Source organism: Meleagris gallopavo, chromosome 20 (assembly GCF_905368555.1).
Source record: "Meleagris gallopavo chromosome 20, MGAL_WU_HG_1.1, whole genome shotgun sequence".
In the NCBI taxonomy this organism is placed as follows: Eukaryota; Metazoa; Chordata; class Aves; order Galliformes; family Phasianidae; genus Meleagris; species Meleagris gallopavo.
Window position 1 is genome coordinate 4,877,576 of NC_139423.1, and position 26,877 is coordinate 4,904,452.

General features: G+C 43.5%; 2 protein-coding genes across 4 annotated transcripts in view; one reads left to right on the forward strand and one right to left on the reverse strand.

Moving 5' to 3' along the window:
* The first annotated feature begins 5 nt into the window (after positions 1 to 5).
* CENPX (centromere protein X) lies at positions 6 to 1,141 on the forward strand. The gene is made up of 5 exons (XM_085240134.1): positions 6 to 90; positions 167 to 218; positions 297 to 350; positions 453 to 541; positions 623 to 1,141. The coding sequence occupies exons 1-5, from the start codon at positions 61 to 63 to the stop codon at positions 635 to 637; spliced, it is 240 nt and encodes a 79-aa protein (XP_085096260.1). The 5' UTR covers positions 6 to 60; the 3' UTR covers positions 638 to 1,141.
* Positions 1,142 to 3,825: 2,684 nt separating this feature from the next.
* Positions 3,826 to 26,877, reverse strand: part of ASPSCR1 (ASPSCR1 tether for SLC2A4, UBX domain containing) — a 41,431-nt gene continuing 18,379 nt past the window's right edge. For all 3 annotated transcript variants that reach the window (XM_085240123.1, XM_085240122.1, XM_085240124.1), the window contains 10 exons: positions 25,787 to 26,225; positions 20,425 to 20,564; positions 17,971 to 18,052; positions 17,013 to 17,079; positions 16,343 to 16,405; positions 15,958 to 16,010; positions 7,249 to 7,300; positions 6,439 to 6,508; positions 5,934 to 6,118; positions 3,826 to 4,896 (listed from right to left, as the gene is read on the reverse strand). In XM_085240123.1, the coding sequence (XP_085096249.1) occupies positions 4,883 to 4,896; positions 5,934 to 6,118; positions 6,439 to 6,508; positions 7,249 to 7,300; positions 15,958 to 16,010; positions 16,343 to 16,405; positions 17,013 to 17,079; positions 17,971 to 18,052; positions 20,425 to 20,564; positions 25,787 to 26,225 (1,165 nt within the window). In that variant the 3' untranslated portion in view covers positions 3,826 to 4,882. The remainder of the gene's footprint in view (positions 4,897 to 5,933; positions 6,119 to 6,438; positions 6,509 to 7,248; positions 7,301 to 15,957; positions 16,011 to 16,342; positions 16,406 to 17,012; positions 17,080 to 17,970; positions 18,053 to 20,424; positions 20,565 to 25,786; positions 26,226 to 26,877) is intronic.

A 26,877-nucleotide genomic window follows, 5' to 3' on the forward strand; every position in this document is an offset into this window, starting at 1 on the left:
TCCGCTCCGCTCCGCTCCGCCCCGCCCCGCGCGCGTCCGGGAGGTGGGACGGGCGGCGCCATGGAGGAGCGGGAAGGCGGTTTCAGGAAGGTGCGGAGCGGAACCGAGCGGAGCGGCCCCGGTCCGGCCGGTCCCGCCCCGCCTCACCGCTGCTCTCTCCGCGCAGGAGACGGTGGAGCGGCTGCTGCGGCTGCACTTCCGAGACGGGAGGACGCGAGGTGCGGGGCGGCGGGCCGGCGCTCGCGGGGCCTACCCTCCGTTCCCCCCAGCCCCCCCTTAGCGCTCTGTCCTCGCAGTTAACGGCGACGCGCTGCTGCTGATGGCGGAGCTGCTGAAGGTCTTCGTGCGAGGTGAGCGCCCCGCAACCCCCGGCCCCACCGCGTCCCCGGACCGCCCTGCCCCCCTCCCGGCCCGGGGGTGATGTGTGTCCCCCCCCTCCGGCTGCACCGCAGAAGCGGCGGCACGAGCAGCGCGACAGGCAGAGGCGGAGGATCTGGAGAAGGTGGACATCGAGCACGTGGAGAAGGTGCTGCCCCAGCTGGTGAGTGAGGCAGCTTCCTTACCTTCATTTGTACCCCAGGGAGTTGCTGCCTTTAGCCCCTGCTCTTCTCTTTCCTTACAGCTTTTAGATTTCTAGAGACGTGGTGAAGCAGACGTGTCAGCCGCTGGCAGAAGATCCCAGCCTGATGCTCAGTCCAGCTCTAGGAAGAACAGTATCACCTCTTTCCTCTGCCCTATTGCTTCTGCTTCCCAGCTCCTGTACCAAGGCTCTGGTGGCAGATGCTGTTTTTCAACAGAGGCCTCCACTCACTGACTTTGGTGGGCCGTAACTGGTTTCCCTCTCGCTGCCTTCCTTCTCTAACGGTGTGCCTATCAGCATGGTAAAGCTGCTGTTGCTTTCTCAGCTAATGTGAGAAACAGGTGCTGCTCCGCACGATGAGAGGCATGGAAAGACTTAATGGCTGGAAATGTCATCCAAACATCAGGCTCTCCTCATCTCAGCGGGCGGCAGTGGCAGAAACTTCAGGTCCAGCTCCAAGCCTGGCTAATGAATAGGTTGTTAGCAGGAGCTCCGTTACAGGCTCTTGCCAAAAGCAGGTATCTGATCTTTATTTTATAAATAAACAGAGTCTGTCCTTCACTACTTTCCAGTATTTCTCCAGGGCTGTGACATCAAAGAGCGCTCAGAACCTTTTAACCATTTGATATTCTCCTCAGAAGCTGCTTCCCCTCTGCTATAAATTTGTTCTCACAAAGAAACATCAATAAATCAAAAACGAGGCTCCCTCCCTTGTGCAGGCTCATTGCTGCAATTAATCATCAAAAGTCAAGTTGCTTCAAAGACTTGCACGGTTTTCCCCTCACCCACCCTCTTTCTTTAAATCTTTGTAGAACGAAAGGAAAAAGGACAGAATAACAAACAGCATGTGTGAGAATCCCACATCATGGGACAGCTCGGCCCCTGGGCCGGCAGGGGGGCAGGATGGGGGAGCTGTGAAATAGGAAACCTCGCACATGGAGGAAAGGACCCACACAACTGAACCGGCTTTGTTGGGAAGCGCAGAGCTGGCTGCATGGAAAGCAGCTGACGGCCGTGTGTCCAAAGGGCTGTGCGGTGCTGCTGGCTGGTTGCAGCCTTTGATTAGTAATAGGGAGCAGTTTTTTTTTCCAGCTGACAGCTGGAGCAGGCACAGCTCAATAGGTCACTGTAGTGCCTCAGCTGAGAACTATCAAGGTCATCACTCTGGATGGAAGCCATGTGGAAATTTGGACCAAAACCACAATTTAATACACATTCTTTTTGGTGATGGTACCAGGCGAGGCAGTGCCCCAACCCTCTGAACTGCAGCCTCTCTGCCAAGAGAACTGTTTGTGCAGCTGTACAATGAAACCAGTGAAATAATTGACCTAGTTCAGCTTTCAGCCCCACAACCATACGGTAAAAAGGGCAACAGCAAAAAATGCAGATAATACTACCTCTGAATGCCCAACACCCCTAGGGATGAGTTAGATACTACAGCAGAAGAGAGCAAAGCAAAGCCAGAATCTGCACACGTTGTTCTGCAGCATGGTAGGAATCTGTAACAAGTACCTTAGTGAAGAGCCTGCACACACCACAGCCTCTGGTCCCTTTAAAAGAATTCACCCCTACTTTTTTTTTTTTTTTTTTTGTTTAACCTTATCTGGATTCCAAATCATCTCCCCCCGATTCTGACTCTTGGTGACACACAAAGGGATCTAAAAATGCTCAACTTCACTTCCCTGGCCCATACCACCAGCATTCCTGACTGAAGAGGACTGCAGATTTGGATGTTAGTGGTAAAGTGGTATTTTAATAGCAGTAGCTTTTTTTTTCTTTTTTTTTTCTTTTTTTTTTTCTTTTTTTTTTTCATAGGAGAGTAAGACCTGATCTAGTTGTTGGAGATATCCATTTTTCATTCTCTTAAAACAGCAGTAGATGAAACTGCTGCACTGTGTTACACAAGGGGCATGCACAAACAGAACTGAAGCAGTGCACGCAGCTGCATGGGCTCAGCTGCAGGAGTCCAATCCTCACCAGAAACCTCTTCTGACTGGCACAGCCACTATTAGGGTATGCTTGGGTAAACCAGTATCTTGATTTTAAAATGATTAGGAAAGTTAACTCTGGGGATCTGGTTAAACCCAGTATTGGTTCTGCAGCTGTTGCTCATTCCAGCCAGAGAGAAGAAACTGGGCCAAGATTTATTAGTGCCTCTGTCAGATTAAGTCATGCCTAACTTTCTGTGAGCAGCAGTTGGATCAAGACAGACCAGATATTAACCTCCTAATCCTCACTCCTGTACTTAACCCAGTAAACTGCCCCATTAGTACCGACAGTGCTGTTCACATCTCCAGACATCTCCTTCTCTTTGCCCATACCACGTACTCACAAGTGACAAGCTGATGAAATCAAAACAGCTAAGGCACTTGATGTTGCCTGTGCTCTTCAAGAACAAAGAGTAGCACACCTGAAGCTTCCTGCTATCCAAAACACTCCTATTTACTCTTAATCCAGTGATTCAAACACCAGCACGAGTACATCGCTGCCTATGCTGGGAGCCAACCTATGGCTCTTTGTGGGCCTCCAATACATCCTGCACAAACTCAGCACAGCAGCTCTAGCTGCAGCATACTTCTAACTTCTGTGAAAGCAATGAGCCTGACAGAGCACCTGAACCAAGCAACAGACAGCAAGCTCAGCCCACACAATCCTCTGAAGTAGAAAGCTTTAAACATTATTTTAATTTTGCTTCGTTTTGCTGTAATACACCTTTTATAGACATCAAGCACCGGAAGAGCTTGCCTTTCAAAAAAAGATCTTAGAGCAGCATGTCTGCACACAGTGCTCTTGCATCCTCCACTGCCGGTGGCCACACACATCCCCTGTTTATGTTTGGGTGTCATATAAGGAATCAATCAACATTTTTGCTCACGCATTCTGCTCCCTTCACTTTAAGTCTCCTTTTTCCTCTTCCACCTTTCATGCTTCTCCCTCCCTTCAAGTTTCTTCAAAGCATCTAAGAGCATTTGGAAGTAATTAGACCTGAAGGGAAATGTTGGCCAGGCTGGGAGACAATGACAAGTGCCAGGAACCCTGGGTGCCCTTTCTAGCTACTTTGAAGTTCATTCAGATGGTACAAAGCTCTGTTTTGCTTTGTTGGAAAAAAAAAAAAAAAAAAAAAATGGGAGGAAGGGAATGAGGCATGACAGGCCCATTGAAAAGAGAGCAGGTTCCTGTGAACTGACAGAGAAACAGAGCACTGGGGGAAGGAACACATTATCAAAGAGACCGACAAAAAGGCCTCCTCTGGCCACTGTGCTTTATTACATCTCAAAATTGTGCAGATGCACACATAGTTTAGAGAACAATTGCCTGTACAGGGAAAATGGAAAATATGCTATTACCATAACATGGAACCCCAGCTTGCCCAATATGAATCACTGATCCATGGAGAGGACTTAAAAAAAATAAAAATAAAGCACCATGGCTTCTGTGGCACTATAATCTCCAGTGTAAGCACAGTTCTAAACAGTAACACTCATCCCACTGCAGCATCTGCAGGAGGCAAACTCAGGACTAGCACTTCCCTCTGCACACCAACTGCATGCAGAGAACAGCTTACTCTGCTGTGGGAACTCTCAGACCACAGAAGATGTTTGTAGATTGATAGTCACATAAAGAGATTCTTATGGGAATTTTTTTTCCCTGCATTATACCCATAGTTACTGACACAAATTATGTGCAGAGAAAATTCCATTAACAGCTACCTGTGTTCTGGGGCAAATGAAAACAATGTAAGTGGAGCAGACCAAGAGTTTCATAGGAAAAGGCAACGTGAACTGTTTAAGTGATGTGCTTCCCTTAAACCCACTTTCTAGCCATCTATGCCCAGAATTACCAGCAAAAAGCAGAGAGGTCTTGTTCTACTCAGCACTAAACTATAGGTAAAATTGAATTGTACCTTGCTGCTAGAGTTCAAGCAGCCAGACTCAAGCTATCTTTGAGGATAGAAAGGCAAAAGGTAGGAGGATTTGAATTTAAAAATATGGATGAAATCACAGTCCTTCACAGACATTATCTAGGAATTGTTTTCCCTTCCATTCTCCATTCATATTATTTGCATGCAGGAAATGTTAAATTTAACCTCTAATCTTGCTTCTGTAGTCACAAAGCCCATAAACAGGCCTTGCACACCTCCAAAAGGTGAAGCTGGCAGTTGAAAGTAATAGCAATTTTCTGTATATAATTAATGTTCACATGTATTAGATCTCTCCAGGGCCACCAACGATTTCTTACAAATTCTGAAGTAGTTCATCAGGAAAGAGGCACAACTGAATGCTCACTGCAGCTCAGGATGCTTCATCTCTTCCCACCTACAAAACAAACAGAAGGCCATTAAAACTCTTAACCACACAGTTCACACCGCATCATTTCTCAGTAGCATGATCTTGTTCTATGTGCTGCTCTGTTCAGCAATGGTTGCATTGCATGGAAGAACAGTTTTTTAGCAGATGAGATGGTGAATACAACATAACTTCCAGGGAAGGGAACCCCATCCTACACATTATTAGCATGCATGTTCGAGCACAATATTAACTTCTCATACCAGCTGCTAGTGGATAACCTACATGTGTAGGAAAGATGTTATTCTGCACTTTATCCAGATAATCTTTACTTGAGAAAGTTCTACTCTTAAGTGGAATGGCTCAAGAGTCCTAGAAACAGGAAATGGTAAAGATATTGCTTCCCACATACTGTGCATCACTATCCCAGTACGAGTGGTAGAATCCTAAGAGTGGTTTGTGTTGGAAGGGACTTCAAAGCTCACTCAAACCTCTCCATGGGCTCGTAGCCCCCACCATCTCAGGTTGCCCAGGGCCCAATCCAGCATGACTCTGAGCACCTCCAGGGATGGAGCACCCACAGCTCTCTGGGCAGCAGTCCCAGGGCCTCACCACCCTCATGGTGGAGAATTTCTTCCTGTATCTAATGTAAATCTACTCTCTCTTAGTTCAAAATCTTTACCCCTTATCCTACCAAGGACAGATCTGCCACAACAGGAAAAAAACATCCCAAGTGACCATTTGCAGCCTTTCAGGAATAATTTCACACCTTTGCTTATGATGCTGGAGCTGATGGCCCCACAGAATCAAGCAATAATGTCCTACCAGGAAACTAACATTTGGCATTATTAGCCAGGGAATTCCAGATAACGTTTCATAGTTTTAATTCCTTACAGAACCAGTATTCAGGCACCTCTCCAGTGAAGGCTGAGGTTTAAGGCACAAAATGATTTGTGACTGACAAGCACTGATATGCATGTCCTGCCAGCCTTCTGCTGACATCTTCAAGAGCAGTGTCAACACTGAAAGTGTTTCAGCAGGAGAACTCTCCCCTGATTTTGTGATACCTGGTAGCTTCAGCCACTTGGGTATTTTCCCAGGGGCCCTTCTCAGCACCTGTGGAGCTTCATGCACTCTTGCTGGTTCTGGTCGTTCAGTCTTTTTGTCACTGCCCACTTCTGGTTCAGGTAGGGATGGAACTATTGATTCCGAGGATGATGAGGCAGAAGGAGCTAGCGGTTTGGACAAACACCTAAGGAAGAAAATAAGCAAGTAGAATTACAACTTCCTTTTTTCATACTAGCCCCACGTATCACCACACTTAAGCTTTCAAAGTCAGACTGACAAGGCTCTTCTTCTCCATGATAAAGACCTTAAGATTTACTTGATTTAGTCACTGAAATCCTGCTTTACAAAGAAGGACTCATCAAGCTACAAATTCAGATATGACTGTATGAAGGAGAAACCGAAGTCCTAGCATCTTCAGATCATATTTCTTTTTAGAAAAGCACTCCATGCCCCCACTCCCCTCCCTGAAATACTCAACTGCAACTCTACTCAGTTCCAACATACCTGGCCATTAATAAATCAGCTGCAGAAGGGGAAACTGCAGAGCTCAGCAGGTCCGATTTCAGGTAACAATCTGTTTAAAATGAAACTTGATGAAATCCAAACACTTGTTTGGTAACATAAAGACATCAATCACAGAATCACAGAGCTCAGTGCTCAACAAGTACCTGCTGTACACTACAGCAAGTTTTCCACCAGCTGTCAAACGGGACACTTTCAAACTATGACTGCTTCTTACACAACTCAAGGCATCTTATTTTGTCATTCATTCAAAACCTTGAGATTTTGACATTTTCTTTCAGTGCTCACTCCATCTGAGGAGCTATTATGCAAAACAAGAGCGTTATTCAATCTCTGGGACAAAGAGAAATTCTAAGTATAAACCAGAGATATCAGGGAACTGAGGATTCCAATCTGTTCTCCCACCTCCAGCTAGTCCACTCAGCAGGAGGCCTATACGAGCATTTCACAGCTGTCCAGCCATCATTTTCTACAGTGAAATTTCCTTCTATAGAATCATTCTTCTTTCATTTTTGTCCTCATAGTAGATAATGCCTGCTCAACAGCCTAACAAATCTCACAAGAAATGTACTGTATTTATGTTTGTGCTTAAGCTAACTGTAGTCAAATCCACTTTTAGCGAGACCAACCCAGCTCTGATGAGCTTTAGCCACTCTGAAGGGGAACAGTTAGCAGCACTGGCAAGGACTGCATTATCTTTTGTTGGAAGAAATCCTAACATACTGATACAATTCATTTCAGTCTTGTACAGGTGCTATACAATCAGGTGAAGAAGAGAGGAAGCTCACTCACCCCTGCGCTCCTCAGATCCAAAATGAATGACAGCAGCTGGAAAGAGTTTAGCCTGCAGCAAAGGGGAAAAAGAACAGGTTACTGATTGTAGATGCTTCCAGTCTACTGGAACATTAAAGACAGACAGCTATGGACAAATTCGGAGAGTTTAAGATCAGGTCACCAGAGCACCTATAACTCAGAAAAGTCTCAACTTGTATATAACACAGGGCACCCACAGTAAATATGAAGCAAAACTCACAAGCTGTTCTCCTACATGCAGATGTTCAGCAACACACTCGTTGTGCCAACAACCTATTTGTTTTTTCAATCCAGTTTGAACTGCTAGTTCCTACTTGTTTGGATAAGTGCTGTATTCAAACTGTTTTTTCATTCATTTAGCTCATTACAGTAACTGTAGGACTGCCTTCTTCACATCTGCATTTATCATCCTGAAGAACTTTATTTTATCTGCAAATATTATCTAAAAGAGATGATAACGAGCAGAGCATGCCCAGAACTGAACCCAGAACACCACTGCTCTCCCTGCTTTTCAACAATTCCTCAGTGAGTGTTATTTGAGATGTTTGTCAGCCAAAGCACAATTAACTTAATATGCATTTTAATTACACTGTGTCACACCTTAAAAGAATACATATGCATACAGTTCATGAAGGAATGAATCAAATGAAAGCATGTTACAGTATGTAAACTCATTGAGTCTGATCCCGTAAGTATCACCTCCATATAAAAATGATACAGTATGTCATAGCTGACTACATCAGGGGTAGGATGGAAAACACTGCCCGTCCCATCCATGATGGCCCCAGAAAGCTGTGCACCTCATCACCTTGAATCTCTGCCTACTCCTTCACATACACAAAGAACACACGTTAAAGAGCGTATGATCAGTAAGCACTCCTCTTTGGCCAGCACACAAGTGCAATAAAACCAGACTCAGACTTTTCCCTTCTGTCAGTGAGACAGAAAATGTTGACTAATGGTCTACATTTACTCTGGCAAAATAACACCACTCAATTTCTCTTCTTGAACAAAACAAACCATTAAGTCCCGTCAGCATCAACTGCCCCTCTTTCTACTACCAAGGCACATCCAGGAACTGCACAGGCAGGCTGTCTGCTCTTGAGTTTTCTTGAGCCTCTGTTGCCACCATCAGGATACTGGAACTGATGCCTCATTCAGCAAAGCAATTATAATATCTCAAAACAAAACAAAACAACCAGATCTCTACAGGGGAGCCTCTGGATTCCCACCTAATATAGGTGTAGATTAATCAGGATGGATGAACTGGAAATGAGATGAATCAGCTTCAACTATCTTCCTGGTACAAATGCCAACGAGTACATGGCATTGCAAGTTTTTGGACATTAATCCAAAAGGTGCTGTAGACTTTCCTAAGTAGCATGGCCTGCACGTTAGAGTAAAGCAGAAGAAACATTCATTTGTCTACTCCAAGCCTCAGCTCCTGCCTAGCGACCAGGGATCTTCATATCCTCCAAGTGTCATTTTAGCAGAGATCATTATTTACCAGGTCTTTTTAACACGTTAGTCCTCAATCAACAGCACCTAAGATTGCCTGCTCCAGTCACAAAGACAGCTCTCCATAAACTTTTTAATTAAAAAGCACCAGCCACAGTTTAGAAACCCCAGAGAAAATTCTTCCAAGAGCTTTGATGTTTCCGCTGCATTCGTCTGAAGGGATCCCTCTATTTAGGAAATGGGTGGCTTAAAAGGAAGCCCCCCCAGCATCCCCTCCCCAAACACACATACACTCAAGCCCTTTTGCACACAACATCCTTTTCATGCCAGCTGCAAGTTGGAAAATGAGGTTTTTGTAGCGTGTTAGTGTTGGAATTTTTTAATAACCTCCCCTCTCTGTTTTTCCCCTCCTGCCCAATTATCTTGGTAAATAATTAACATTCTGAAGGAGATAAGTAAGCACAACATCTCAAAACTCAAAGCCTTTTAGTTCAAAGCCCTGCCCTCCTTTCTCCCCACTGCCACCACCAAAACCTGCTTGTCAATCAAGCTCTGGGCACACACATCAAAGCTCCATGCAGGAATGGCCCCAAGGGGTCAGAGAAAATTCATGGCAGGGCCAAAGTGAGGCACAAAGAGAGAGAGAGAGAAGCACAGACTGGGAGCTAGACAGACATACTGAGCCACAGAAACACACAAACAGAATGTGCCCCAATATAAACCTCTACCCTATTTACTCACAAGTTGACAAATAATCTTAGTTCTGAATTTCAGGCTCCACCACCGCAACCATTTCCCACTGCTGGCAAAACATCAATCCAAAATCTTTTAACTGAAAGGCACTGGACAGCAGTTCACAGGCATACATAACACAACCTCCTACCTATGGCGGAGCAATTCCCTCCATCACTGCCCCTTCCCAGTGCTCAGCCAACAGGGATCTGTTACCAAACTTACATCCGATAAGTTTTTGCATTCAGATCTTTCTCCACAATAACAATTCATTCACACCATCCCTTATCCAGCTTTCTCATTTCAGAATTTTCAGGTGTCACCCCCTATTTCAGGGCTCACTTTGGGTGCAGTACAGGAACCAGCCAGCTGCATCTCATTGCTGCACCCCCAGTTCTCCAGCCAGTCACCAGCAGGACACACTGCCTGAGAGCTTTCTGCAACACTAAATATAAAGATGTAAGTAGAAATATGCACACAGAGTGGAATAACCTCACCCGTCAAGGAATGCCTTGGCATAAAAGTGAGAAGGAGTTAGTATTCTCAGGACAGGAAAATATACAACCATAAAGCTGGAGCCTTTCGTATTCCCCAACACTGCTTTGGAAGCAGAAGTCACATATTGGGCAGAATGTTATTCGAAATACAAACTCTTAGGACAGCTATTTCTTCATTTACATGCATCTAGAAGATGAATCTTGCAGTCTTAAATTCGTTGCACAGGATTCTTTTAAGAATATCATAGAGCCAAGAGAGATTTAGAAACCTCTTACAGTTACACTGGGTGCAGCAGACCAACCAAACAAATCACAGGTTGCTTAAAACAAACATTCAAAAAACTCCACTCAGTTATACGTGAAGAATTACTACAATATAAGTCAACAGCTAGCTACCACACTGCAATATCCAGCATTTCTCTTCCTTGCTGCCTTCATTTCCAGCAAGGTACAATGCTACTCTTACAAGGAAAATTAAAACTATTAAACTATAAAATTAATGTTCAAATCACACTGTACAAGGCATATTTGCAAGACGTAGTTAGATTATTATTTTTACTGCAAGAGTACCCAGAAATCTGATTGGAAATGGTGTCCTAGTGTGCAGCATATATCTGTATGTGTGCATAATTAAAAGCAACACACGGTGTAAATTAAAAATTTAAGAAACTACGATTTTTTGTACCAACGAAAAACTGAGATCTAATGAGAATAAGCAACTTATTCAAGGCCACACAAAATGGCAGTGGCAGGAATAAATATGTATTTCCAGAGTACCAACCAGGATCGTAGTCACAGTCACCAATGAGGCAAGAAGCACTGTCCTGCTTATCACCCTGTGTACTTAAGGAGGGTCATTCCTAACAAACAATTCCTTAGGTTTCAAACACTTCTCAGTAACACAGCTTCATCACTTTGCTTCGGTACAAGTTGAGATTCATGCTTTCTGTTTCTGCTGTCTGAAGACCAGCCTGTTACTCACACAGCCACATTCGAACTCTGTAGCTACAGTAACCCAAAATTCTATTTCAGACAACCCAAGTGAAGTTACTCAGATACCACAGTGGTGAGTATGGTTTATGACAGCAGGGCATCCTGGTTATGGAGTGGTATATTGGGTCATGATAAAAATATCTATCCTAGAACAAAATTCCACTGTGAATCCAACTGTGACGCACAGGAGAAATATTTCTGACTTTTTTTTTTATTGCATGTTTTAGTCATTTGTTCTCTAGAGCACAAAAACGATTTCAGGCGGTATCCTCCCTCAATACCATCTCAACATTTCTTCCTTCAGCGGGCACTTCCAGATGCACGCATTCCACAAATCCTACAACTGAGTACCACAAATTGTGTCCATTATTACCGTGCAGTTATTCTGCTCACAGAAAGAATGATGCTTTCAAATCAGGCAGGGACTGTTGTCTAAGGGGAGCTCGCAGCTGCCAGAATGAGAAGCATTCTTTCCGTTACATGATCTGAAAAGATTAGAGTGCCACAGGTCTGCTGTTAGTTTGATGTTAAAAGATGAATAAGAAAATAAGCACTTCAAAGGAACACGCGCATGGAAGGAGAAACCCAAGCTACCAACATGAAATACTGCATAGTACACACACCCCAAACACATAAACTTGCCCTTGGAAAATTCAACCGGAAAGCCGGTGGATCAAAAGCTTCCTCAAGCAAGACTGCAAAGCATTGCTGAAACAGAAATAAACACCACAGCCATGGTGAAAGGGGCAAAGTGACTAAGTGGTTCTTGTTTATAACCTGAGAACAAAGCTTCTCAATGTGGACTGCAACTGCAAAAGAAGATGGATATTCTGCAGCCAATACGGGGGAAATCTGATCCAGCTTGAACAGGGGCCCTTTAAAATTCATAAGGCAAAGATAAGACTTGAAAGCACTATTTTGAGAAGGCTACTTAAGAAGGAATCCAGGTATAAAGAGTATTCATTGAGCCCTTGAGCTGAGATCAGAAAGATTTGGCCTCCGAAATTAATAGTAGAAGAGGGAATATTTTTGGCAGAATTTCCACTCTGAACTAAGCCGTGCAAGAAAGGCCTCATCCTTACTGCACTGCCTTGCCCTAATCCAAACCAGCACAAGAAGCAAGCATGTACAGCCGTGACGAGTTACCAGGACTAGCACGACAAATAGGAAGTAAGATTCTGACCAAACCCCACTTAGATGAGAAAATCCTGAATGGGTAATAAAGGGCAGAGGCTTCACGCAGGAAGGTGAATGCCATCCTCTGGGTGAATTTCACTATTAATTCTGATTTTCCTTATTAGTGAGTGGAGTAACACCAAGAGCGGCCACTGGAAATACCTCCGGTGGAAAGACTCTCGTGAAGAAGTTTCTAAAATTGCATTCAGACTCTTGCCAGAAGTCAGAAGGCCTCACTCTGCCCAAGTCAGTCAGCTTCAGTGAACAGAATGCCAGACGCGTTGCCCAAAATGGCATTAATGAGTAGGATATGGAAACAGAACTGAAGGCAAAGAAACGAACAAACAGCTCCTCTGCACTCCTGCCCCACGGTACGTGCCAGAGGAAACACTTGGTGCACTCTAAGATCTGATTTAAAAAAACTAAATATTTACATGGAAGAGTGTGGATTCCTTCAGCTCCTCTGAAGAGGGAATATGGCCTCCTGCCCTCTTTGCTGCCTTGACCTTCCCAGTGGCTGGTATTCTTACCTTCTGCTCTTTCCTGGTATTAACTCAGCACTTAATTACTTTTTCAACTAATGCCCTCCAGATACATGCTACTCAAATGCCTGGTTCTGGGAGGAGCAAGAAAGGGAAGGGCAACTCGGAGAAGTTTGGCTAGCCTAGGGAAGCACAAACAGGCAACCAGTGCTGTAAGAAACTCAAGGCCAAGTGCTACAACAGGGAAGCCTGCGGTTGTTCAGTTCTGGAGAGCAGAACATTATAAAACACTTCAAGGGACGTGAGGATAAGGCGGCCAGCAAAAACAATAATAACAAAAATAAAATAGAAAAATCAAAGCAATGTCTTGCAGTCTTCACAGGTTCCAGAATACCTTGTTGCCAATCTGTGCTCTCTCTATAGTGTAAGTACACACATTTTAGGAGAATTCACTTCATACATTTCTTTCAGCAAACAAGTTGATAATATTTGTCATTTTCCCTGGTTTTGCTTATGTCATAAATGTTCTCCCTTCATTGTAAGCTATCAGATTTAATAAATGTGGTTCCAATCTTATCAGCTTGAATGCAGTGAGAGAGTGTAGAGAAGAAAAATATTGACAATAGCATACTACACCATCTGCAGAGACTCCTGTGACTGGCTTCAACACAAATTACACTCACATCACTGAACACTCAAATGTGCCCACATTACTACCTCAGACACCATCTACTTTTTCTTACAGGCAGCAACAGAGCAGCCTGAAAACTGGAAGATAATCCACTGCTAGCATAAATCCTGGGAAACCTTGATGCAGCTCTGTCATCCATGCCTGACATTGGACGAGCATTCCCAACCAACCAATTCCTAGCCATATCACACAGAAAGGAACTCCACTCACTACAGTACTTTCCTAAAACATCCAGGCTGGCAGCAGTTGATGTCCAGAATCTTTCGTGTTGAGACTCAAGCAGCCTCTGCCTCTGGAAGTCTCAGTGATAACCACAGGTATCCAGAAAATCCTTGAAAGGCAATTTCAAGGTGATAAGGACAGGTACACAAGCAGACAGGGTGCTTTCCAACACTGACAAAACAGAAAGCAGTATCAGAAACTGAAGTACCTAGAACTTCAGGAGCAGCAAAATATCCAAGAGGTAAAAAGCAAGAAGAGGGAAAAGGTTAATTACAGAGGCAGATTTTGACTCTTTAGCATCTTGGAGGTACTTAAAAAAAAAAAAAAATCATCTTAAAGAAAAAATAAATAGTATCAAAACTCAAAGCCCATTGGATTCTAGAGGAAAATGTGGCATGTGGAAAAGAAATCATCGCAGAGACACTGAAAAGAAGCAGTATATTTTGTAGGAACAAGAGAAGCTGGAGGCTGAGACAGGAAAGCTTGGAAGGCATCCCAGCCAAATCTCAGAAAAAGACGAACACTCATTTTATGCAGGAGACATCTGCTGTCGAGAGCTGCAGAGAGACTTTGGAATTACGGAAAAAAAAAAAAAAAAGCTTTCCAGTAAGTATGTTAGAAAACGTGTGTAAAGGAACTCAAGGTGAGGGATGTGTTCAGACATGACAGCTTAAGACAAAGACAGGAGAAGGTGTGGGGGCAGAGAGCAGTGTGCATGTGCCATTTCAAACACGCCTGCACAAGCCACATTTCCAAGGATGCTTTCCTTGCCTCAGAACAGCTAACAAGTGGATAACATTTTTTATCATCTGCTGCTTCTCCGAATGCTTTCCAAATGTATTATTAGCAATGCAACTATAACTGGTTTCCTTTTCCTGGAGTTTCTCAGAAATCTGAAGACAAAATTTGTCTTTTGCATTTCCCATCATGGTTACCATGTGGGACTTGAGACAATGTTTTGGATGGCAGATGTGGATGAGATGGCACAAGTCAGAGGAAGCTGGGAGAAAATGCCTTCGTGCCTGAGTGGAAAGTCTCCTGTTTCAAAGAAACAAAGTGTTTTCCACTGATATTTTTGTTACTGATTAAATCATACAAAAATGGCTTTGAAAAGAAAATCATTTGTCACCCCACTCACCACGGTATTACTTCTTACCAAGACATACGTGTTCACATTCCTGTCTGGCAGGAGAAGCATAGTCTTCTGCACAACACATTCAAAGAGATGACACGCTTAAGTAGAGTGTAGGAAGTCTGACAGCAGCAGAGCAGTCCTCAGGCTGTGCAGCTGGGCAGAGGCCAAGAGCTACTGCACAGCACTTCCTGAACCATGGAACCAAATGGGGCTGTGATCCCCAAGAAGCTCAGAACTCTCTAGGAATCTATATCTGTCATAAGTACTGTGACAATACAAGGAATGCTGACAGTCCCAAAACCACAAATTTCAGCAATGAATCTGTATCAGCTTACAGGAAAAAGAGATTTCTCCCTGTGAGCACAAGGATACACGCTTTGCCTCTCTGAATGTTCAATAGCCTACGAGCAGCTGCACTTGTATCATATCCACATGGCCTGGTCATGAAGTTGTGGAATTTGGAAAGCTCCATCACAAACAACTTCAGAGACATGCTAATGCCTACCTAGCTTGCCACACTGTCTGAAAGGTCCCTTTTTCTCTCCTGCCATTGCACTGTTCTGCTCTCTCTGAGGCATCAAGCTAAAACCTTCACTGCAGTCCGCTTGACTTTTTCCTCTGCAAGTGGTCTTCAGTCCACCAGTGCAAAAGGCCACGAAGCTCTGAATGACACCACATTTTAAACATCATGAATGTGGGGTAAAACGACTGGTAAAATCTCATTGTCAGATTTTTCTTAGCATGTGTGATTTACGTAGCCATGTGTCTGGCCAGAAATTTCAAGACCCCTTGACCTGACATTTGTGAAAAAAATCCACGAATCTGGATTTGAAAAATTAAACACTCTTACAGTAACTTCAAAATGGTCAGATTTGTGACTAACATAGCCTCTACTTCTTGCCATAAAAACTGAAAACAGCCACCTATCCAAATTCAGTGTCACATCGACTATATTAGGCCAGCTACAAATACAACAAACCGCTCTTGCCTTTTTTTTTTTTTTAAGGTTAAATACAGTTTAAAATGTTTTAAGGTTAAATACAGTACAGACTTCACAAGGCACTAATTGTATGTATACAACAATTCAAAGCCCCTACCCCTGCCACAAAAAAAGTATACATTGCTGCACAAGGTGGACCTCTTCTGGTGAGGAGCTTGTGCTCTGAAGCACCTGGTCCCAGTAGTTGTGGCTAAGAGAGGTCTACAGGAATCACAGCAGCACACAGCTTCTTTTGAAAGTAACTAAAGCATGTGGTGGCAAGGGGGAGCAGCAAGTCAGAGAGAGCACACACGTGTCCTTACCTCAGAGAGCGTCAAACTTTCATCGTTCAAGATGACTCTGGGAGGTGCAATAACTGAAGTTAAAAAACAAGTTACAAAACAGGGCCACCCAGCAACCAAAACAATAAATACAGCAGGTATGGGAGGGATTACTGCTTTTGCTTTAAAAAAAAAAAAAAAAAAAAAAAGAGTGACACAGCCCACACAGACTCCTTATTAGGTAGAATCATAACATGGCTAAGAGCTGATAATACCTCCTTTGCATTCTGCTGCCGTATTTAGGGGAAAAAAATATATATATCCCTCCCCAGATTGAGTGTCATGGCATTACAAGATCTCATATGCATCATGATTAGGAACAGGCTTTATGAAGTAAGGTCAAATATTAGCACAACAGCACACTCACACAAGTAAAATGGTAAATCTGGATCTGCAAGGTGGCTTCTTACAAAATCTCTCACAATGCCAACTGTGAAAAAAGGAAGAGAGAGAAGTTTGCTGCATTACATTTGTTTCCTCTGATACCAGGCAGAAGGACTAACAGGTACCTCCAGAACTACCCTTCTCTAACATCTGCAGACTGCCTTTTGCCCAAAGGAACACTACTACACTTGTTACTATTGCAGACCTCTTGGAGAAAATGCTTAGATGTGATGGTTCCCTGGCAAAAATCAAAAGATGCTGTCGTGTCAAGTTCTTCCATGGAAATCCAATAGCTTCTCCAAGATTTGCAGACAGCAGGTAGGTGAGATGCTGGTAACTAATTATTAGTTTTCCCTACCATACAGAAGTATCAAAAATAGCATTGCTGCCTGCTCAAAATAAGATCTAAATTAATAATAGCAAGGGTTGCTCTGCACACAGTCCGACTTTCTATCTTTTGTGAACTGACAGAGGCAGAAATGTCTAGCTCCTGTTATCCCTATTATAGTAGGTAAAGCTTGTTCCTTTCCTCCCCCCACCTGTATTACTCCCCCTGGACAGCAGAAAGATCATCCTAGAGCCACCCCTCTTTTGGCATGCAGCTAATGCTGAGAGAGGTGAGCTGCAGGCACACCTGAAGCAGAGGCTCTTACCAGTTTCAGTAGGTCGGAAGAACCCCTGCAGGATATGGCGGTCAGGGAAATGGACTCTTAACACCACCTAGTCAGAAGCAAAGCACATCAGGTCAGTTGTGCTCGGCCATTTGGGAAGGCCTGTCCTTGGCTTCAAAGCTGTATGTTTCTTTTTAGACAGGGAGATTTGAACCTTTTACTCTACAGGCACAGAAAAACATACAGGTTGGTAATAACTGTGCAGCTCCTGAGAGGACACACACAGGCTGCCTGGCTTCCCAAGGCCCTAAGAGAACTCTGATCTTTACAAACACTATCTCTTACAGTGCAGCAGCATTGTCAGTTAGCTCCCTGTGCTAAGTGATGCTCAAAAGACATTGCTATCTCCTAAATATGGACAGGTACAGATGGTGAATCAGTACCTTGAAGCATCTTGGTAGCAGGAATCTGCCAGTCACACAGCTCCAGTGTGACTAAAATACTAAAATGACTTGTACCATTCTATTTCCAGTGTTGGTCAGACAGCACCTAACCTGAGAATGCAATCTCTTATTTCTTTGCAACAAATCAAAGACAAAAGCTGCAACAAAAATCATATTCACAAAGTGAGGTATCTCCAGTCCCTAACATTGCATTTAACCCATAATGAGATAATATTAAAACTTAAAGAGTTTACAGAGGAGAGGTGAATAGAAAAGTTCAATCGGTAGAATGATGTGTGCATGTAAGGAAGGGGTTTTGAAGCATCATCTGGAACAAAGCAAAAGGAATTATACTGCATGGCACTCAACCCCGTCATTCCATGAGAGATGATTTTAATTGGTACAGCTATTATGCAAGTCCCACAAACAATTAACAAGGAAAGAATTTACAACATCCTCCTGTAAGTGGCTGAAGATCTTGTTCTCATCTGGTTCACAAAGCTACTAACCCCCACATTTGGACTAGCCAGAAGGACTGGGAAAAGAACAAAGGCTACCTTTGGGTAACGTTCTAGCTTTTCTTTCAGCTGAGCCTCCCTTAAAGATTTGGTCAGCAGTGGAGCTTCTTCTAGGCGTTTCCTAGGTACATGGAAAGACAACAAGCTGTCAGTTCTGTACATTTGAGATACACTTCAATTTTATTAAGAAAGCATAAGGTCCAAGCAAAGCTGATGAGAACTGCTCAGTTGTTCCACACATCTCTCACAGCAGTATTTGAGATGAAACAGTGCATTCACAAAAACATACACATTTTTTTTTCTGTAAGTAAAGAAATAAGCTTAGACCCAACAGATCCCCTTCAATCCCATGTTCAGCTTCAGACCTTTTCTTTGTTTCTGGATATCCTATTTACTAGAATACATTTTGGTGAAACATTTGATCATATAATTACAATAATGCACAACTATTTGTAAGGTATCTCCTATGCCTACCCAGTCTGAAGGACCTCTTTATTTTTGAGAATCACCAAGGTACCTCAGGAACAACAGCTGCTAAACAAAACCACTACAAGCTTACTTCACCTGCTGTACTCAGAACTGTCTGCTGGTACACCACGTTCTAAAATGCTCTGAAAGTATTACTCACAGTTTGAAAAGCAATCATGAAATTAATCTGCACCATTTCTTCTTTGTGTACCAATTTCAGTCAATTCTTGTCTCTTCGTGAAATCAGAATTAAATTATAATTGCATATAAAATGCTGCCCTGCATACATCTAGTCCTTAGTAAGATTCAGCAGCTTAGATCAGAAGCCAACTGATATCACTTTCATGTGGAACTTGTCTTTATATTTATCCCTGGCTGTAAGGAGGGAAAAGGATTACAAGCATCAGCAAATTTGGAAATGAGGAAATTTTTGAGGGGGCTGAATTCCAGTAACCCCCAACCAAATGACCCTACATTTGTACCACTAACTGCTCCAGACCCACAAGTGGCAGAGCAATTTTCAAGCCCATCTGTGTACTCATGTGGATTTCAGAGGTCTATGGGGAGAAAAACCAGCTCCAACTCATCTTGGCTATAGCGTAGTTTCATGGATTGCTTGCAGAGTTTAAAGGAATGTTGTGATGCTCTTAAAAATAAATACACTGATGAAATTAGCTTAGTTGAGAACATACAGACAGCCGAATGCTGTTGTGACAGGGAGGCTACCTTACCTTAAGGTAAGTCTTTAGTTCAGAACTGCTTCATAGAACATAAGGTTTTTCTTTCTAGCTGAAAAATCTAGTAATTGCTAATGAAGTCACAGAGCCATTTGATTTGGAAAGGACCTTAAAGATCATCTAGTTCCAACCACTCTGCCATGGGCTCAAAGCCCCATCCAACCCAGCCTTAACACTTCCAGGGATAGAGCACCCACAATTCCTCTGGGCAACCTGTTCCAATGCCTCACCACTGTCAAAGTGGAGAACTTCTTCCCAAAGCCTAATCTAAATCTACTTTTTAAAGCCACCACCCCGTCCTATCTCTACACTCCCAACAGAATCCCTTCCCAGCTTTCCTGTAGGTTCTCTTTAGGTACTGAAAGGCTGCTATAAGGTCTCCCCAGAGCCTTTTCTTCTCTAGACTAAACAATCCCATCTCTCTTAGCCTTTGTTCATAGGAAAAGTGCTCCAGCCCTCTGATCATCCTCAAGATCCTTCTCTGGACCTTCTCCAGCAGAAGTAAGTCTCTCTTACATTGAGGGCCCCAAAGCTTAACAGAGTACTGCAATGTAGGGCCTCACAAAAGCAGAGCTGAGAGAGAATCCCCTCTCTTGATATGCTCGTGAGGCTGCTTTTGATGCTTGCTTGGTGGGAGTTACTCCTAAGAAGCTGTAGCATTGTGCTCATATGTTTGTCCATTACAAGATACTAATTCCAGCCATTTAATTCCTGGTAGTTAATATGAAGTCAGATCAAAACAGAAAGCAGGAATTCACCACTGTTTTGAGCCTCCAGCAAATAATAGCACATCTAATATAAAAGACAGTGGCTTATCTTTCAGAAGAAAGGAGAAGAAAAGGAAGAAAAAAAAAAGAGATGGGGTGTTAAGTAGCTTTGATTAACTCTTTGAAGTGTAGAAGACAGAAAGTAACCTTTCTTTCACTCCTTTTTTTGGTGAGGGACTGGCCCTAACTAGCTCGAGGTTCTCAGATAAACTTATCACCACCCAGGCATTACAGACTTCATGATGAAACTTTCAAGTGAAGCTTTCAAGTGAAACAATTAACCCAAACACAACAGTTAACTAGTTCACACACAAAGGCTCTTTAAACAGAAATATGGCATAGCCTTTGAAATCAAACTGCACAGAGGGTAGAGATTTCCAGTGCTTATCACTAATTCCATACCCAGTAACTTACCTACAACCCTTACCCCAGAAACCACAGCCAGCAACAGGGGAACAGTGTGACTGCACTCAGCAAAAGGATATGAAGCAAACACAGTCACCAGTAGAAAGGGAACTTGCCTCTCGCTCTGCAGTTGTGCCAAACGTTTCCGTACATCATCCACTGTGACTTCAAAAAATTCATCAGGAAGGTCTTCCTGGTCAGCAGGAAGCGGATCTAGCAGGTCTGGGTGACACAGAAGTGGCTCTCGTTCTACAAGCTACAGAATAAAAACAGGTGTGGATTAGTCTTAAACGCACTGCTTTGCTTACACTGTAAGGTTCCTGAATAAAATGAGCGTTTGCAAACTGAACTACAACCACTAGTTGAGAATTCATGACACTAAGGAAGTACTCCACTCTCTGACCATCCAGCAGGCATCACACAATGAGTACAGATGCTATTCTAAGTACCAGAGCTTACAATCTGCCCTTTTAAGCTGTTTATTTGCTGTGTACTCCTGCCTGTCATCATACCTTCCATTCTCTTTGCTTTGCATTCTCCTGCCATAGAGCCAAGAGCACCAGTTCCCAGTCAGGTCTCAACCCACTTTTTCTTACTTTAAAGAGCCATCCTTTTATCTGTTGAGTTCTCTCAACTAAGTCACTGTAGGGTTTTATCATACATGTTTCAACTTTTTGACCCAGTTTCTGGTATGTAACCCTTCTCATCCAACACAGAGAACTCCCTTAGACAACTAAACCCATTTTGCTTTACACTTTAAAAAGTACTTGGCACTGACTGTGAACATAACCACTAGAAGGGTCACATACACATAAGGCTGTTATATATCTACTTACTCTTGAACAATTCAGACTTTTTAAGACCTAGACATCTTTAAATGCCCAAAGCCTTGAAGCAGTGCACTATATTACAGGCAGCAGGATTTGCAGGGGGAAGCAGTCCATGACTGAGGAGCCCCACGAGAACAAAAGTTTTGATAGTTAATACAGCATTTCTTTACAGTTGGCCTAACACAGCCCAAAGCTCTACGAACAAATCTGTTTCCCATTTCTCCCCCCTGTATTCCCTTATATATTCTTTCCAATCCAAATGAATGCCTGAACGCCTGCCCTCCATCTCCCTTCCCCCAGGCACGGGCCCCTTGGGAACAGAAGGAGTCTCCTTCAATTGTCAAAAGAGACAACAAATTACAAGGCAACATCCACTCTATTTGCGGGCACTAAAGGGTAATTTGAGAAATTAGAAGAGCGAGGTTGTATGGGTGGGACCCTTGGCTACATTTAGAAAGCTGAGCAGAGCCCTCTGTAACTAGAGGGTGAAAGACCCTGATTGCAGCTTTCTTTCCCTGGGCGCAGGGAGGAACGCGGGGCTGCTGCAGGGAGCGATGCTGAGCAGCACAGTAGGGCTCAGTGCTGCAAGCAGGGGCTGGGAAGGCCAGGCTGGCATCAGGGTTAGCCCAGCCTCCCTACCCATCAGGCACATCTCATTTCATTCTGAACACAGGCATATAGAGAGAAGACTTGTGGAACGTCCCCCCCACAGCCATTCTCCAGCCTATTGGAACTACACACGTGCTGACACAAAACCACTTCCCATAGACAAGTGCCCCATTCAAGATGTCTCCATTTAACTCTGCAGCATACCTGCATCAGCCCAGCACAGACAGGAGCTGAAACACGGCTGTGTCATTTTCTCCTGTTTCCCAGCCAACCCTGAATGCTGCTGACATCGACTTCCAAACTGACACAGTACTTAGCTGCAACTTAACACAAAGAAACAGAAAGTTTTCTGTACAGAAGAGGAAATATGTGAACATCTAGCAAGACTGCAAGCACACACCACTACAGTAAGAATCTCCTAGCATGACAATTTCAGCTCAGTCCCAACAACAACAAGAGTTATGAAGTGAGCTGTAACGAGTGAAAAATGATCCAAGAGTTCTGAGCTTGTTTTTCAAAGCTTCTGCAATTTGATTTCAGAATTGCGTGGCACTCTGATTCCGATCAAAGAGCTGCATGAGGTATCTATAAGGCACTGCTCAGCAGCCAGAAGACATGACTGTTCTGCTCCCGAGGATGCAAAGGCTGCCACATCATCACATCTCTTCTGCTACACATTTCACACCCACTGGAATCAACCAGACATGTTGCCTCCTTACAGGCATGAGAAACACTCTTCAGAGAGAAAGGGTTCTGCTGTTGCTCCACCAATTCTCTCCTTGCCCAAAGCCCAGTAACCAACCACCCTATCCCTATTTCCTTATCCATTACCATTTACTCACCTATTCCCATCAGGGACCTCACAATCTGATTACTTTCAATAAAGCTTTATTGCAACGCATCACTCACCAGCCAAAGGTACAGGCAGAATCCAAGGGCAATTTTGGAAACAGAACACACCAGGCCAGCCAAATTACTTCCCAGCCCAGGTGTGGTACCCTCTGCACGACAGAAGGCAATGAAAGGTGACTGTTAGGCAGTTTCTACCTTCCATTATCAAACTCAGAAGAATTACACACTTGCTGCCATCTTTCTGCAGCGATACCTGTGTTATGGTTTGTCACCTTCCCAAAATAGCAATTCTTCAAAATCTCTGCTTCTACAACCAAAGCCACAACATCACACGCTTCCCACCAGTGGGCTGAAGTCATCTATTCACAGCAGAGTCTGCTACACAACCTATGTAACTGCAGTCTATGCCATACCATCAACTGCAAAGAAAGCAGTTCACTCCAAGGTGGCTGCTCTGGCCCTAAGAAGGTGAGCTGAGGAAAACCCTTCTCCAGCTTTAAGGATAGTGGAGGCTGTTGTGCTTTCCAGAGCCGTAAGATCTCCTTGGAGACCCATCTCCTCCCCACCACCTCAGGGAGCTCTAATCTCCAGGGGAATCTGGTGTAAAGTTACCTTCTAATAATTAATGTTCTGACATCAAAGTCAGCACGCAGCTGTCTGTAAACCATCTTTAGCCTAAGAAACGAAGGGACGCCAGCACAGATTTTATCCAGCCTCTCTTCGGCTCCAAAAACCACACACAGGCAAAGCATTAATGGGAAGATTCTTTTACAAAAATGGACCTTTGATGTTTAAAAATAATTTGTTTTGTTTTGTTTTTTTTCCCCCCTCAGGACTGAAAAGGGACAAAAAGCAGATGCCATGTGGCTAGCTCCGCTCTGCTGTTGCTGCTGAGAGCAGAGGATGGCAGGAATGGAGGAGGAACAAAATGTAATCAATCAGCTGCAAAAGCACCAGAGATCAAAGGGCTTGAAAACAGCAGTCAAAAATCACATGCTGTTTAACACAAGGGCAGAGCCCCCCCCAACAGAATCTGCAGCTGCTCCCAGGGCTGCTCTCAAAGTGGAGGGGAAGCCAGTTCCCGAAGTGCCTCCGAGTGGATTGAACTGGACTGCACTTCTGAACAAGATTCTGGATTGCACACAAGAGTCCCCAGGCCACTGCAGCACAGCCCTGTGCCCATCAGCACAGCTTCCCATTAAGCTGTAGCCAGTAAGGTTATAAAATTAGCTCTGTCTCTCCAGTCAGCGTGCGGAGAAGCGCAGACTGCAGATGGAGAATAGCAGCAAACCCTCGTGCTTTTCCTTCCTTTTCAGATACAACTGAAACTCCTCCTTTCCAAATCCCTCATAGGTGAGAGTGTCACTGAAGCAAGCAATGCATTACACTGGACAAATTGCGTGGCCTACTGTTGAGCCCTCTGTGCTCACAGCCTGTTCCAAAATGTTAAATAACACTGATTAAAAGGACCCAAACGTTTCTAATATACTAAAACATTCAGCACTGGGTTGGCAAGGCTTCTTCCTGCTACATTTGTAACTGCTCCAGAGTCCTTCCAGGGTCTGGCTTCTCCTATACAACTCTGAAACTCATCAAGAACGGACTGCAACCACAAAGAAGTCAACCAAGGTAGAATCTCTACATCAGTGTGAGGGCATACACACAGCCTTGTTAAATTCTTCCTGGATTGAGCTCCCTTGGAACCGCATCAGGCGTCTTTTCTTCCTACATATGGCTTTCCTTTGTTTAATCCCTTGGCTGGTTCAGAACTAAAGATAAACACCAAACTCCAACTCTAAGAGGTACTAAAAACTGGGAAACAACAAAGGAGACCTCTGGAGATTAAATCCAGCCATCCTGATGACGTGTGGAGTGAAGGGACACAGGAAGGAGCCGGTCACAGAGAACCAGGGACATGAAACTCCCAACACACAACTTCATAACTTAGCATGGAAATATTGCTAACACCTCTCATACTATGCTACTTATCAGACATAACCAACCTTTCTGAAGGCATCCAATTCTGTACTGCTGCCCTACAGAAAGTATACTTGACATTATTCAGATACCATCCTGCAATGACGACGCAGCATTCTTGAATCATCAGTTCTGGTATAGCTATATGGGTTACAGCACTTCTATCTTTAACCCATATATCTTTAATTCACAGACACCAACAACACAGGTAGATGCACAATTTGTATTTGTGAAAAAAGAGTTAACGAGAGGTAGGGTTTATTGAAGAAACAGGATATTTTAAAGCAAGACAGAATACACCTTTATATAAAAGACTGAATGGAAGAGGTCCAGACCTCGTTTTTTCAAATATTTAGAGTTTGGCCAGACTGATGCAACTGTAACTGAAAACTTCCTTTCCTGTATCTGTGGCCCTTACAATTTACCACATCATCAGCAGAAAAAAAAAAAACTGCAAGCCAGAGTGACTACAGACAGAAGACCTGAGGAAGCAGATATTAACAACCACCAGCACAGGATACTGCTTTTACAACCACATTACTTCACTGTGGAGTTCAGTGTTTCATGCCTTACAGCTTAAGAGTTAGGAACACAGTCTTCTCAGACCTTAGAAGCATATGATAGGCATGAAATCAAGTTGCAACATACTTGTTAAGACTACTTCCATTCCTAGGACATGAACATATAAGGAGTAGAAAGGTAATCCCTTTCAGCATGGGAAAATGTAGCAGACATGTATCTGGGTGATCACACAGAAGGTAAATCAGCCACATGTAGCAATAAGCATCTCCAGAGAATTACAAAACACAAGCCTGGCCAAATTCTGCTTATCTATAGTAAAACTATACAGGAGAGAGCAAACAGGGCTCAGGTGACAACAGGCATTTGTTGAAGAAATTTAGCTTTTTATGAAATTTAAGGCAGAAATAAAAGTGCTTCTGGACTACGTTCCTAATGCACTTGCCTTGCCTCCATTACAACCAATCATTTTAAAAATATCTCAAGGTTCAAAGCTTTTCTTACTTCTGGACAACACGTAAATTCATAAACATCCATCCTTCCTAAGTCCTATAGTAAAAATGCAGCACTTGGCAGAACTGTATGTATGACATCATGGCATCCAACACAAATATTAAAACACCTTTCCCTTCTGAGGAGCTCAGCTAAGGACAAGGGAAAATACAAAGATTGACTGCAAACATTTTTTTACCTGCTCTTGTTCCTTTTGCAGTTCTTGGCTGTTCTTAGACTTTTTTGGCTTAGAAGGGCCTCCAGGGCTAGAGAAAGTTGTTGGCAGCTCTGAAGATGGCATATCTAACTCCTGAGGTGGTGCAGACACAGAAGAGTCCCCCAGACGTTGTCCACCTCCAAAAAAAGGGACAAATGGGGTAGACTTGGACTCTGAGGGAGGACACAGCTCCTCCAAGCTGGCATCTGATTCTCTAATTGAGTCTTGCTCGTCCGTGCAGTCGTTTAAAGACAAGACCTCATCCCTGTGATCCAAGACCGCCGGGAATGTCTGTGTCTGAGGTAGAGGCACATCCTCTGCTCCTTCAGTAGAGCCTGGCCTTACTACTTGCTCATCACTCTGTGCTGTGGTATCCACTGCTTCCTCCTGACCAGACAAACTGCATTTCTTCATGACAACCCTTAAAAGACGACACATACACACAAAAAAATAAATCATTTTTAGTAACAGCACTGTCCTTCCCATTCTCAACATGACCAAGATGCAATGGAGTTGGGTAGACTATATTTTAATAATCTGCTTATTCTGACTGCTCTGAAATTAGGAAGGGGGTAAAAACAGAACAGGAACTACTCTCTCCACAGGAAGAGAATAAAATTTCCTTAAAGGAAAAAAAACAAACAATAGTCAGATGTAAAGCACAGTTTTTAATCATTTTTGCCTTCCATCCACATTGTAAGGAATGGAAGGAACTAGCTTGATGATTGCACAATCGCTGACTCCCACTTTATCATCCCAGGAAGTCAGCAGGAGGCACTGCAGAGTTTGAGAGATTAAAACAATAAATAAATAAATAAAGGCAGAAAATTAGAGGGGGGGAAAAGGTAGAAAAGAAAAAAAACACAACAAAAAGACAAAAAGAAGAAGCAAACAAGCCCCTTTAATCCGCACAACTGGTCGGTGCCAGCATCTGCAGCTGTGGGAAGCACATCTGGGCAGCAGTTTCAGATAAACAGGCAAATACAGTAATTACTGAGCACAGTGATGTTTGTCTTTTTGAACATTTTTTCATGCTTTCTTTCTGAACAAAACAAATTCACTAGAGTGAAAAT

Excerpts from the sequence above, each read along its gene's own strand:
- CENPX (XM_085240134.1), top strand. The coding sequence starts at position 61 with ATGGAGGAGCGGGAAGGCGGTTTCAGGAAG. Across the intron at positions 219-296 it reads CCGAGACGGGAGGACGCGAG|TTAACGGCGACGCGCTGCTG; the intron begins GTGCGGGGCGGC and ends CTGTCCTCGCAG. Across the intron at positions 351-452 it reads GCTGAAGGTCTTCGTGCGAG|AAGCGGCGGCACGAGCAGCG; the intron begins GTGAGCGCCCCG and ends GCTGCACCGCAG.